This window comes from Notolepis coatsorum (assembly GCF_963971535.1).
Source record: "Notolepis coatsorum genome assembly, chromosome: 10".
Classification (NCBI taxonomy): Eukaryota; Metazoa; Chordata; class Actinopteri; order Aulopiformes; family Paralepididae; genus Notolepis; species Notolepis coatsorum.
This window is the reverse complement of record NC_140174.1, coordinates 88,666,750-88,682,283: the sequence shown is the minus strand read 5'-3', so window position 1 is coordinate 88,682,283 and position 15,534 is coordinate 88,666,750. Positions and strand designations below refer to the sequence as shown.

At 32.4% G+C, this 15,534-nt stretch overlaps 1 protein-coding gene across 1 annotated transcript in view; it reads left to right on the top strand.

Annotated features, from left to right (window-relative positions):
• inpp5jb (inositol polyphosphate-5-phosphatase Jb) overlaps positions 1-15,534 on the top strand; it is a gene marked incomplete at its 5' end in the record, with an annotated part of 59,392 nt that overhangs the window by 39,423 nt on the left and 4,435 nt on the right. Inside the window, 4 exons of the mRNA XM_084323087.1 lie at positions 2,241-2,416; positions 2,642-2,753; positions 6,138-6,247; positions 6,427-6,643. Of these exons, the coding sequence (XP_084179213.1) occupies positions 2,241-2,416; positions 2,642-2,753; positions 6,138-6,247; positions 6,427-6,643 (615 nt within the window). The remainder of the gene's footprint in view (positions 1-2,240; positions 2,417-2,641; positions 2,754-6,137; positions 6,248-6,426; positions 6,644-15,534) is intronic.

The following is a 15,534-nucleotide window of genomic DNA, read 5'->3' as shown; positions in this document are numbered from 1 at the left end:
GCCATAAGTGTGCGGCATGAGTGTGTGCCTGCTCATGTTAAAGTGTTAAGTGGCTGCTAGTGTGTGAGCGTGCACAGCGTGCGTGTCGTGTGTGTGTTCATGTGTGCTTGTGTGTGGATAGTTCAGTGTTCTGTGGCACTCAATGTTCATTGTTCAGGGCTCTGATGGCCTGGGGGAAGAAGCTGAGCCTAAGCCGCTCTGTCCTAGTAGCTGGGGTTCGCAGGCGTCTGCCTGACCTCAGCAGCTGGAACAGGCTGTTATTGGGGTGGTGAGGTAGAACCTGCAGGGGAGGTAGTGCAATACCCGTGGTACGCTCGGCTGAGCGCACCACTCTCTGTAGGGCCTTCTTGTCTTGTGCCGTGCTGTTTCCATACCAGGCAGTGATGTTTCCGGTCAAGATGCTCTCTACAGCTCCTGAGTAGAAGGACTGGAGTATCTTCCCCGATACTCTGAACTTCCTTAACTGTCTCAGGTGGTAGAGACGGTCTCAGTTTGGAAGACGGTTATGCTGAACCGGACACAGTACATGTCAAAATAGGACTACGTGGCAATGGGTACAAAGGGCTGAATATGTGATCATAATATCTGATTGATACGCTCAAACAACTAGAACGATTGATACAAATGAACAATCATTATCAGAAGCAACAATGTAGTGGAAGGTAAATCCACCTAAATCAGTTCACCCACCTTTTTATTTGATAATATTAATTCTTTACCTGAATTGAATCCTAATGAATTAGTATAGATTATAGTAAGCAGCATTAGATGAAAATATTGATTCGATTAGATTCAAATTTATTGTCATTATACAGCACAATTACAGTACAACAAAAATAAGTTTGGCATCCAACTAGAGTGCAAATGTAACAGTAAAATGCAATAGTAATATACAATGTACAGGAGATTAAACTGGGTATATATAAATGAGTACTACTGACACTATGGCAGTAGTAAGTCATACTGGCCAGCAGCGTAACTAGTAAGAGTAGGTAAGGCATATGTACAGATATAGATATAGTATCACTATCTACACATATGTAAAAGTATTATGTGCAGGTATATACAGTCAGATGTGGATAGATACGGTAAGAATAAATAAAAATATATACGGTATATACAGCACTATTGTACATGCTATCATACAGAGTTATATGGGTAGACTATAGTATGAGGTGGGTAGTTAGTTATGATTATTACGATTACTATGATTACAGTGTAGGGCAGTGACATTTCAAATAAAATAAAATAAAATTTATTTGTAAGGCCCGACAACACACATTAATGTCCCCATTAATTAACATCACAATAAGTCAAGAACAAAACAAGAACACCATAAGGTCCAACAAATTTTAAATAAATGCAAAATAAATTAATGCAACACTCCCAGACATACCCCATGCGAAGGTAAGGAAAAACTCACTAAAACCTAGAAATAGGGAAAAAATGCACCACAGGCAATGTGGAGGAGAGAAACCTTAGAAGGGCCATTCAAGGGGGGATCTTCCTTCTTAGATGTCGGTGATAGTAGTGTTGCAGACGGACAGTTGGTAAGCATGCACTCATGTTTATCTGCATTAAGGAGTAGAACGTTTTGCGACATCCACTTTTTGACGACAAGCAGGCAAGCATTTACATTTAGATTGTTGACATTGACTGGGGTTCATAGTTAACCCACCTTGTTTTACCGCTGGTGAGGAGTAATAGTGACATAATTCCAGGGAGCCTGAAATAGAACTTCTCTCTCTAGCTTCACTTGAGTCCTCTGTGTACCCACTTCTCTGTAACACTATTTCCTCTCATTCATTCATTCATTCATTCATTTTATTTTGTTTCGTACATCCTTTTTTTTTTTAACATGATGGCCGAAAAGGAGCAGGATATATATCATATCTTCATATTCATTTTAACATAATGGTCAGCTCAAGTGCACCTTACAGCTTCATACCATATAATAATAATAATAATAATAATAATAATATAATAATAATCATTACCATAACTATGATAACAATAATAATAATAATAATGATAATATAACCATGAATAATAATAACAATGAATAATAATAATAACAATAATAACTGTAATAATAATAACAATAATAATAATAATAATATTGCTATAGCTACCAACATTTTTTTAATAAAAAAATAAACTGCGTCACGAACCTCAGATGCATGGAAAAGAGAAAAAAAACTAAAAATAAATAAAATCTTCTTCTCCTGTCTCTGTTTCAGGGGAATAAAGGCGGAGTGAGCGCCCGCATGTCTGTGTTCGGCCACACCGTCTGCTTCCTCAACTGCCACCTGCCGGCCCACATGGAGAACTCAGAGCAGCGCATGGAGGACTTCGAGAGCATCCTCCAGCAGCAGCAGTTTGAGGGCCAGGCTGCTACAGGGGTGCTGGACCACGAGTGAGTCCACACACACACACACACACACACACACACACACACACACACACACACACACACACACACACACACCACACACCACACACCACACACACACTCTCCAGGGTATTAAAAAGTCTTACATTTAATTTGCACAGTCGAGAGATAAAATTATATTAAATATAGGAAATGTTTTTGTATTCAAGGTAAGTGCTCTCTCTCTCTCTCTTTTCTCTGTCGTCACAGTGTGGTGTTCTGGTTCGGAGATCTGAATTTCCGCATCAATGACCTGGACATGCAGGTGGTAAAATCAGCCATTGATAACAACAAGCTGTCTTTTCTGTGGGAGAAGGACCAGGTAAAACGTCTTATCTCAAATCAAGTCTCTGGTACGTGTTGCGATGCGTCGCTGAGACCACTAGAGGGCAATCAAAGACTGAGATATTCTCACAAGAACTATCAGTAGTTGTCATAATTACTCTAGAATCTCTAGATACATTGGGCCTCATTCATGAAGCGATATAACTAAGAACAGATTTCGTTCTTAACTAGCATTTCCTCTTATTTTGTTCTTACATGGGATTCAGCAATGTTTTCTTATTGTTGCTTTTCTCTCAGGCAAGACCAAATTCTAAGAGTGGTCGAGAGCACTCTTACACAAATAAGAAACTCTTACCCAGAAGAGAAACATTTAAAAAAGCCTACCATTCATAATAATAATAATACATCAGATTTATATAGCGCTTTTCCTAATGCTCAAAGACACTTTACAAAACAAACAATATATACAATACAGTTTTTTAGTAGATAAAGTAAAAAATATATATATAAGGAGAGAGGAAGGAGTTCATGGGTTGAAAGCAAAGCATTGGTCAATTGCCCCCAAATACCCCCAAATACGACTTCATAAACCCAGAACTTTTCAATCATAATAATTATTATAACTTATTGCGTGCGTTCTGAAATGGATTATATATTGCTGTTAGAACAGTTAGATGCTGGCTACCCAGGCCGTACGCATAGAACGCATATTTACAACCTCCCCTCTCTCCTCTCCTCTCCTCTCCTCTCTTCTCTTCTCTACTCCACACCTACAAGTTCTGAGCGCACATGTTCTGAGCGGACCTTTCAGAGAGAGATGACAGGTGACAGATCCGGTATTTGTGTGTCATTTTGAGATCAGTCGCAAATCGCTTCCTGTTGAAGGGATCAGATGCCGAACCACGGCTGTTTTACACACGCCTCATTCGCCTTATAAGGAGATGGCGGGCGTGTCTGTATGCAAATGAATTGAGCGCGAACGCGCATTTCAGTTTAAGAATGAGTGGGATTCATCATGCAAGACACCTGGTTAAGCACAGATTTGGACGTTAAGAGCGGCTTGATGAATGTGGCGGTGGCTTTTCTTATTGTGCTTATTGTGTGACAGGTAAGCAAGAATATAAGAAAAATAATAAGAGAGTATTGTTGAGGGGCGGCTACGTGGCGTAGTGGGCAAGGCGCTCGCCACTAAATCTGGAGACGCTGGGCGCTCCACATTTGCTTTCAGTTTAGCTGGTCGTCCGTACTAATACACATTGGCCGTATTAGGGGGTGGGAAACTGATGGGTGGGGATCGGGCGTTGTGGACAGCGACTCCTACAGGTCGGTTGGTGCGCCTGCGCAGTGGAATCAGGAAGTGTCGGGGGGCAGCGTGAGCCTCCCACGCGTTACTCCTCGCCACTGAGAGATCGAGCTGCGCAGGTGAAAAGATGCGACTGCTGTTACCTTAAGTACCGGAGGGGACTTGTGCTATGTATGACTTAGTCCACATTGCAGCCGGCTTGTGGGAGGCAAGAAACAGCGTTCGTGACAGGGGAGGGTTGAATTGGATGATACGAAAATTGGGATGGGAGAAAATATAGAAAATGGGAGAAAAAGTGGATAAAAAAAAAAATAGTATTGTTGAATGAGGCCCATTCTTACCTAAGTACGGTTACCGTATCAGCAATTTCCACATCTCCACGTGACAACAGTCACATGGTACAGGACCTCACATACGTGCTGAAAACGTAACACACAACATTCAGTAGACCATACGTATTACTCTCCATATAACTTCAGTACTAGATACATCAGTGTTGACCTACATACGGTTTGATTGACATGTGAGGCTGTGTGTGTGTGTGTGTGTGTGTGGGGGGGGGGTGCAGTAAGAGTTCTGTAGTTATCACTTGTACCCTGGAGTAGTTCTACCCAATAGGATAAGTGCCTGACTGCTGCATATGCGTTGGTCGGAACAGCTGATCAGGTTTGAGTTACAATTTGGAAGTGTTCAGTAGTAGTAGTAGTAATAGTTATATTCAGTCATCACACGTAATACAATCATTCCAGACTGTAAATAAGGTCAATGGCAGTGACTAAAAAGGTACAGGCTGAAGCATAATTCTTATATAATATATATATATGCCTGTCCTATATTCTTATGAAATTAAAAATAATAACAAAATAAAAATCATTCACATTTGTAACCCTCAAAAATAGCTGCACAAACCATTTCTTTGAAAACCAAAAGCAAATGACAAATTTCTTAAATGTATATCAGCAAGTTAACCCCAACAATAGAAATGCATCTCCTTTTAATCCATTTCTTAGCTTTTTGAATAGTAAATTTACAAACATCTCTCAAAGCACATTTCCTGTATTGAAAAAAACCTTTGCGCACAGTCCGGGAATAACTTTGTAACATGTTTGAAGGTTTGAAAAGTGAGGTTTCTCCCAGACATAGCTTTTTCCTGGTGATAGTTATTGTCGGATTCTTCACACTTAAACACTACTTTCTTCTTAGTCTTCTATTATATGCTTAGTTGCGATGTCTAACACAAAGGAAGATTGTAGCAAGTAGCCTCGTTCTGACAGGCAGTTACATTTCAAATGTTTAAAAAAGTTATTCAGGTGCTGAAGATTGTACATTGTGTTTGTCTTAAAATTCAAAATAAACGTTTTATTCCTTGCACTCGACTGCAAATATAGGTGTCAAACATGTTGTTTGTTGATATTTGTGCGTTGATGACATTGGAAGTGGGAGAAATCGGGGTTCATCTCAAAACTAAAATAGTTCACAAGTGAACCCTTACACTAAAGAACCATATAACGCCCTTTAGATATTTGTTGGACAGCCCATATATTTGCAGTCGGTAAGTCAATCCATATGACTCGGGAGTGTGAATATGATATATCACAATAAAGTACTCAACCTCTACCACTTTTGTTTTAACTGTGAATGAACGCAATACTCTAATTTACCATCTTTAGATAATAAAGTTTGAATACATTGTTCTGAAAATGTAAAACAAAAGTATACGGTTCTTTGTCTGAGGTACTTTTAATTATTTTTATTTTGCAACCTGAGAGCTGACGTGAATGGTTTTTACAACTGGTAAGCTAGTAGCTACAATCTTTCCTATATGACGTGAATGGTTTTTACAAGTCGTAAGCTAGTAGCTACCATCTTTCCTATAGGACGTGAATGTTTTTTACAAGTCATAAGCTAGTACCTACCATCTTTCCTATATGACCTAAATACAACATTACTCCACAAACTACACTCCGCACAGCCTGCTACCCTTTTACATGTAAACTAGGTTTCTAGGTATGTACCTCTCACTCTAGGCTACGGCACGAGGGATCATTATATCATCATATCCTGTGTATCCGACCTAGAGCACTGACACAGTTCCTCTTTTCACTCTTGTCCCTACAGCTCAACATGGCTAAAGACAGCGAGACAGTCCTCGAGGGGTTTCTAGAGGGGCCTCTTAAGTTCCCCCCAACCTACAAATTTGATGTGGGGACAGATACGTATGATACAAGGTTGGTCACGATGATACCAGGGTTCCTCTGACCAGTCTGATGAAATTCGAGTGCATGTGTATTCAAATGGCATTCTCTCTCTTTCTCTCTCTCTCTCTCTCTCTCTCTCTCTCTCTCTCTCTCTCTCTCTCTCTCTCTCTCTCTCTCTCTCTCTCTCTCTCTCTCTCTCTGCACCTCAGTGGTAAGAAGCGTAAGCCAGCGTGGACCGACAGGATCCTGTGGCGCCTGAGGGCCACTGAACCTGCTGGCCCTGCCGCCCCCAACGCAGCGGCGGGGAATCGCAGCTCTATGTCGGGGCTCACCAGCGGAACCAAAGTGACCCAGCACTTCTACCGCAGCACCGTGGAATACACCGTCAGCGACCACAAGCCTGTCTCCTCCATCTTCACCCTACAGGTGAGACAGACGAGGAGGTGGCGGTGATGAAGCACGGTCATGACACTTTACATGCTGCATACAGTGAAGGCTCATGGTAAATGGACTGCGTTTATATAGCGCTGTTATCCAAAGCGCATTACAACATTCGCCAATTCACTCACACAGTCACACACCGACGGCGGAGGCGACCATGCAAGGAGCAGATCATCGGTAGCAGTTAGCAGGGGTGCCCAACCTTTTTTGAACCAAGATCTACTTTTTAATTTACCACCTAGCCGAGAGCTACCAGCCAAAATTTTACCTACTCTCGGCTAGTATTAGTATTAATAGTATTAGTAATACCCATTCAATATGCACATGACAGAACATATTATATGGCATATAATATTTTCTGTCATGTGCATATTGAATGGTATATAATATAATATGATATTTTATATATCATTGTAACGGTGTAGTGTAGCAATTACAAGAATGACGAGACTAACTTCTCACGTTGGGCATGCAGGCAGCATGACCCATTTATTTCACACTCTGCATACACAGACAACACACACACTCAATTCAATGGGCATGAGAAAACATGAGTTTACATTGCCAAAGCAAAAGTGGAACAATACAATCAAAACAAAAATGATATATGTACAATTAAAAGGGAATAGGAATGATGTGTAAGCAGAGCTGTCACATTGCAACTGACAACACACTAGTGTTGTCACGATACTGGAATTTCGAACTTCGATACGATACCTTGAAAAGTATTGATATTCGATACCATTTTCGATACCACAGGGACCAATTTTAAATCTTAAAATGTAAAAGAATTAAAAATAAAGATAAATATATATATATATATATTTTTTAACTAAATTTTGCTTTTGTTGCTGGTCGATTCTCCTCAGCTTCTCTCTGGTACTATAATAGAAGATAAATATAACACTTTTAAAACCCTTTGTTTATCTTTAGATCAGACATTTAAAAATAACTAAATAATCTAATCTTAGAAATTAAGTAAAGTTAATAGTACTGCATGTTAAGCATAACAGATTGATTGATTGATTGAACATTTTATTAACAGATTGCAGAATGGGTACAATACAGTACGGCTCAATACACACAATTGTTAAGGGGAGGCAGACCAGAGAAAGACTTTCGTCTTGTTTACATCAGGGTCCCCCATTTTCAATTCATCATAACATTTGACATACAGATAAACAGTACTGTTACATCCAGCCATTTATGACATACAAGATATACAGTACTGTTTTAGAGACAGAGTTTCTAAAAGAGAGTATATACAGTTAATTTACTTCTGACCATTATAGTCAAAGTATTTTCCTATGAACTGAAACTCATAAGACCACATAAGGCTAGCATCATTCAGTTACAGCTATATTGGCCAACATTAGCCAGCTATCTAGCCAGCTACTGCACCACGAACTGCCAGCCAGCCAACTGGCTACCTTAACCCACAATACAACAGCTATCCAGCCAGCTACTGCACTACGAACTGCCAGCTTGATTGATTGAAAAGCTAGCCAGCTGGCCACCCCCAATCCAGCCAACCGTACAAATTACGGTCTCAGCCAATCACATCGATTTGTACAGTTAGTTAGCTAGCCATTCCATTGCGAATTAAAAGGTAGGCCAGTATTAGCTAGCTAGTAGCTAACGTTAGCCAACTGAGAACGATAGCTAACCAACAGCTGCAAGCCTGCAAACAACAACGCCGTTGATATAATGAGCTATCCGTAGTAGGGCTGACCTTCTAATTTTTTTTGGAATTCGAAGCTTTGGGGCCGAGATTCGATTTTAATTCGAAGCTTCGAGATTATTTTTTTTATTTTTTTTTTACTATTTTTTTTTTTAATGTTGTGGGACTTGTACAGCACTTTGTTCAACTTTGTCAGTGCTGTAAAGTTTAAACCGTTTAAAATTTTAGACAAGCCTCATTTGAGGCTTTATAAAAGCAGCATAATGAACACAAATCTGTCAGTGCCGAGTCCGACCTCATCTTAAATAACAAACAGCATTGCTTGCAAAGAGAGGCAGAGTTGATTTAACAACTTGCAATGGGCCTGGTCTACAAGATACACTACGCGACCAAGGTACCCATGTACATGTCAAAATACTTCCCAAAGGTCAGTGAATACCACGATCACAACACCAGAGGGAGCTCCACAAATCATGTAAAACCCAGATTCGGCTCAAACAAGGGACTAAACACGTTTCGCAATTATGCCACATCAATGTGGAACGCCCTACCTAAAGCTGTAAAGGAATGTGAATCACTACCCACTTTCAAAAACACTCTCAAAAAACACCTACGTGAGACTGCAATTCGAAACTGGCCCCTACAAATGTCCTAACCTAGTTGTACAGTAAATGACCAAGTAAGGCTTTGTCAGTATTCCAATGTACAGTGTAAAATGTGTGTGTGTCCCCTACCCAACCCCCCCCTCCCCCCCCACCTCCAATGTACAGCCCTCACCCACCCACCCCACCCAACCCCACCCCACCCACCCAACCTCCTCCAATGTACAGTTTCTACGCCAAATGTATATACACTCTTTTTCTGGACACTTTTGTATCACAAACAGTACTGTATTTGCAAATCTGATATGTCATAAATGTATAGATGTAGCAGTACTGTCTATCTGTATGTCATGTATGTCATATATGTTATGATGAATTGAAAATGGGGGACCCTGATGTAAACAAGACGAAAGTCTTTCTCTGGTCTGCATCCCCTTAACAATTGTATGTATTGAGCTGTACTGTACTGTACCCATTCTGCAATCTGTTAATAAACTTTTCAATCAATCAATCAAAACCTTCTGATTACCAGAAGACCGCTCTACCTCCTGAGTCACTGTCACAGGAATTTGTCTTGGTGACAGTGGTGCAAGGTTGCATTTGAACAACTTACAAAGTTGTGCAGTACAATTGACACACGTACATTGTCATTGTGCACTAGGGAAGCAAACAATCTGGGTTGTTTGTCATTTCTCAAACCAGTCACAGTTGTCTAGGTGAGTCCAAAATGCACCTTGCAGAATACCTCCTCAGAGTGGTACACAGTGATACACAGTGGTATACAGTGGTATATAGTGGTATACAGTGGTATATATATATATATATATTATATATATTATATATATTATATATATTATTATTATTATTATTATTATTATTATTATTATTATTATTATTATTATTATTATTATTATTATTATTATTATTATTATTATTATTATTCTGTAGTGGTACACAGTGGTATATAGTGGTATATAGTGGTACACAATGGTATATAGTGGTATATATATATTATTATATAGTGGTACACAGTGGTATAGTGGTATATAGTGGTATATAGTGGTATATACAGTGGTATATACAGTGGTATATAGTGGTATACAGTGGTATATATATTATTGTGGTATACAGTGGTATATATATTATTATTATTATTATTATATAGTGGTATACAGTGGTACACAGTGGTATATAGTGGTATAGAGTGGTATATATATTATTATTATATAGTGGTATACAGTGGTATATAGTGGTATACAGTGGTATATATATTATTGTGGTATACAGTGGTATATATATTATTATTATTATTATTATTTTTATTATTATTATTATTATTATTATTATTATTATTATTATTATTATTATTATTATTATTATTATTATTATTATATAGTGGTATACAGTGGTACACAGTGGTATATAGTGGTATATATATTATTATTATTATTATTATTATTATTATTATTATTATTATTATTATTATTATTATTATATAATGGTATACAGTGGTACACAGTGGTATAGAGTGGTATATATATATATATATATATATATATATATATTATTATTATTATTATTATTATTATTATTATTATTATTATTATTATATAGTGGTATACAGTGGTATATATATTATTATTATTATTATTATTATTATTATTATTATTATTATTATTATTATATAGTGGTATACAGTGGTATATATTATTATTATTATTATTATTATTATTATTATTATTATTATTATTATTATTATTATTATTATTATTATTATTATTATTATTATTATATAGTGGTACACAGTGGTGCAAGGTTGCATTTGAACAACTTACAAAGTTGTGCAGTACAATTGACACACGTACATTGTCATTGTGCACTAGGGAAGCAAACAATCTGGGTTGTTTGTCATTTCTCAAACCAGTCACAGTTGTCTAGGTGAGTCCAAAATGCACCTTGCAGAATACCTCCTCAGAGTGGTACACAGTGATACACAGTGGTATACAGTGGTATATAGTGGTATACAGTGGTATATATATATATATATTATTATTATTATTATTATTATTATTATTATTATTATTATTATTATTATTATTATTATTATTATTATTATTATTATTATTATTATTATTATTATTCTGTAGTGGTACACAGTGGTATATAGTGGTATATAGTGGTACACAGTGGTATATAGTGGTATATATATATTATTATTATATAGTGGTACACAGTGGTATAGTGGTATATAGTGGTATATACAGTGGTATATACAGTGGTATATAGTGGTATACAGTGGTATATATATTATTGTGGTATACAGTGGTATATATATTATTATTATTATTATTATATAGTGGTATACAGTGGTACACAGTGGTATATAGTGGTATAGAGTGGTATATATATATTATTATTATTATTATTATATAGTGGTATACAGTGGTATATAGTGGTATACAGTGGTATATATATTATTGTGGTATACAGTGGTATATATATTATTATTATTATTATATAGTGGTATACAGTGGTACACAGTGGTATATAGTGGTATATATTATTATTATTATTATTATTATTATTATTATTATTATTATTATTATTATTATTATTATTATTATTATTATTATTTATTATTATATAATGGTATACAGTGGTACACAGTGGTATAGAGTGGTATATATATATATATATATATATATATTATTATTATTATTATTATTATTATTATATAGTGGTATACATTGGTATATATATTATTATTATTATTATTATTATTATTATTATTATTATTATTATTATTATTATTATTATTATTATTATTATTATTATTATTATTATTATTATTATTATTATATAGTGGTACACAGTGGTATATATATTATTATTATTATTATTATTATTATTATTATTATTATTATTATTATTATTATTATTATTATTATTATTATTATTATTATTATTATATAGTGGTATACAGTGGTACATAGTGGTATATAGTGGTATAGAATGGTATATATATTTTTATTATTATTATTATTATTATTATTATTATTATTATTATTATTATTATTATTATTATTATTATTATTATTATTATTATTATATATTGGTATACAGTGTTATATAGTGGTATAGAGTGGTATATATATTATTATTATTATTATTATTATTATTATTATTATTATTATTATTATTATTATTATTATTATTATTATTATTATTATTATTATATAGTGGTATACAGTGGTACACAGTGGTATATAGTGGTATATATAATATTATTATTATTATATAGTGGTATACAGTGGTACACAGTGGTATATAGTGGTATATATATTATTATTATTATTATTATTATTATTATTATTATTATTATTATTATTATTATTATTATTATATAGTGGTATACAGTGGTACACTGTTTAAATAGAAATTAGATAGTATATAGAAGTATAATACATTATATAAGTGTGTGTGTGTGGGGGTGTGTGTGTGTAAATGAATTAACCTAAATATGTAGTTTGACTGATAGATAGACAAAATGGGTTTATTTATGTTGATTTAATTTGGTTGTGTTGATGTTAAATTTTTATTTATTTTTTGCAAAATGGGTATATTCTGTTTGGTTTTACACAATATGTCTATCGGTGTGTTGTACGTGTGTAGGGGCAGGTATATATAAGATTTTTTCTTCTTCCTGTTCCTTTCGGCCATGGTATTTTTTGTGAATTATGTGAATATGTACTGTTGGACTGTGGTGATTCCATGTACGGATAAATAAAATGATGATGATGATGATGATATAGTGGTATACAGTGGTATATATATTATTGTGGTATACAGTGGTATATATATTATTATTATTATTATTATTATATAGTGGTATACAGTGGTACACAGTGGTATATAGTGGTATAGAGTGGTATATATATATTATTATTATTATTATATAGTGGTATACAGTGGTATATAGTGGTATACAGTGGTATATATATTATTGTGGTATACAGTGGTATATATATTATTATTATTATTATATAGTGGTATACAGTGGTACACAGTGGTATATAGTGGTATATATTATTATTATTATTATTATTATTATTATTATTATTATTATTATTATTATTATTATTATTATTATTATTATTATTATTATTATTATTATTATTATTTATTATTATATAATGGTATACAGTGGTACACAGTGGTATAGAGTGGTATATATATATATATATATATATATATATATTATTATTATTATTATTATTATTATTATTATATAGTGGTATACATTGGTATATATATTATTATTATTATTATTATTATTATTATTATTATTATTATTATTATTATTATTATTATTATTATTATTATTATTATTATTATTATATAGTGGTACACAGTGGTATATATATTATTATTATTATTATTATTATTATTATTATTATTATTATTATTATTATTATTATTATTATTATTATATAGTGGTATACAGTGGTACATAGTGGTATATAGTGGTATAGAATGGTATATATATTTTTATTATTATTATTATTATTATTATTATTATTATTATTATTATTATTATTATTATTATTATTATTATTATTATTATTATATATTGGTATACAGTGTTATATAGTGGTATAGAGTGGTATATATATTATTATTATTATTATTATTATTATTATTATTATTATTATTATTATTATTATTATTATTATTATTATTATTATTATTATATAGTGGTATACAGTGGTACACAGTGGTATATAGTGGTATATATAATATTATTATTATTATTATATAGTGGTATACAGTGGTACTCAGTGGTATATAGTGGTATATATATTATTATTATTATTATTATTATTATTATTATTATTATTATTATTATTATTATTATTATTATTATTATTATTATTATATAGTGGTATACAGTGGTACACAGTGGTATATAGTGGTATAGAGTGGTATATATATTATTATTATTATTATTATTATTATTATTATTATTATTATTATTATTATTATTATTATTATTATTATTATTATTATATAGTGGTATACAGTGGTATATAGTGGTATAGAGTGGTATATATATTATTATTATTATTATTATTATTATTATTATTATTATTATTATTATTATTATTATTATTATTATTATTATTATTATTATTATTATATAGTGGTATACAGTGGTATATAGTGGTATAGAGTGGTACACAGTGGTATATATATTATTGTGGTATACAGTGGTATATATATTATTATTATTATTATTATTATTATTATTATTATTATTATTATTATTATTATTATTATTATTATTATTATATAGTGGTATACAGTGGTACACAGTTGTACAGAGTGGTACACAGTGGTATATATTATTATTATATAGTGGTATACAGTAGGGATGCTCGATATTGGCTTTTTTACCGATACCGATATACCGATATTGTCCAACTCTTAATTTCCGATACCAATATCAACCGATATCAACCGATACCGATATATGCAGGGTTTCCCCCCCCAAAAAATGGAATAATTTCAGGTAATTAACATTACATATCTCTTGTTGTGGAATTAACACAACATTATGCATACTTTTGACAATAAATAAAATCAGAATTTGTTCTTACTTGCTTGCCTGGGTAAATAAAGGTTATAGAAATGTAAAAAAAAAAAAATTGAAAACCGATACCGATATTTTCCGATATCACATTTTAATGCCGATATTGGCCGATAATATCGGTAGGCCGATAATATCGGACATCCCTAGTATACAGTGGTATAGAGTGGTATATATTATTATTATTATTATATAGTGGTATACAGTGGTACAGAGTGGTACACAGTGGTATATATTATTATTATATAGTGGTATACAGTGGTACAGAGTGGTACACAGTGGTATATATTATTATTATATAGTGGTATACAGTGGTATATATTATTATTATTATTATTATTATTATTATATGGTGGTATACAGTGGTATATATATTATTATTATTATTATTATTATTATTATTATTATTATTATTATATAGTGGTATACAGTGGTACACAGTGGTATATATATTATATAGTGGTATACAGTGGTATATAGTGGTATATATTATTATTATTATTATTATTATTATTATTATTATTATTATTATTATTATTATTATTATTATTATTATTATTATTATTATTATTATTATTATTATATAGTGGTATACAGTGGTACACAGTGGTATATAGTGGTATATATATTATTATTATTATTATTATTATTATTATTATTATTATTATTATTATTATTATTATTATTATTATTATTATTATTATTATTATTATTATATAGTGGTATATAGTGGTATAGAGTGGTACACAGTGGTATATATATATTATTGTGGTATACAGTGGTATATATATTATTATTATTATTATTATTATTATTATTATTATTATTATTATATAGTGGTATACAGTGGTACACAGTGGTACAGAGTGGTACACAGTGGTATATATTATTATTATATAGTGGTATACAGTGGTATACAGTGGTATACAGTGGTATATATTATTAT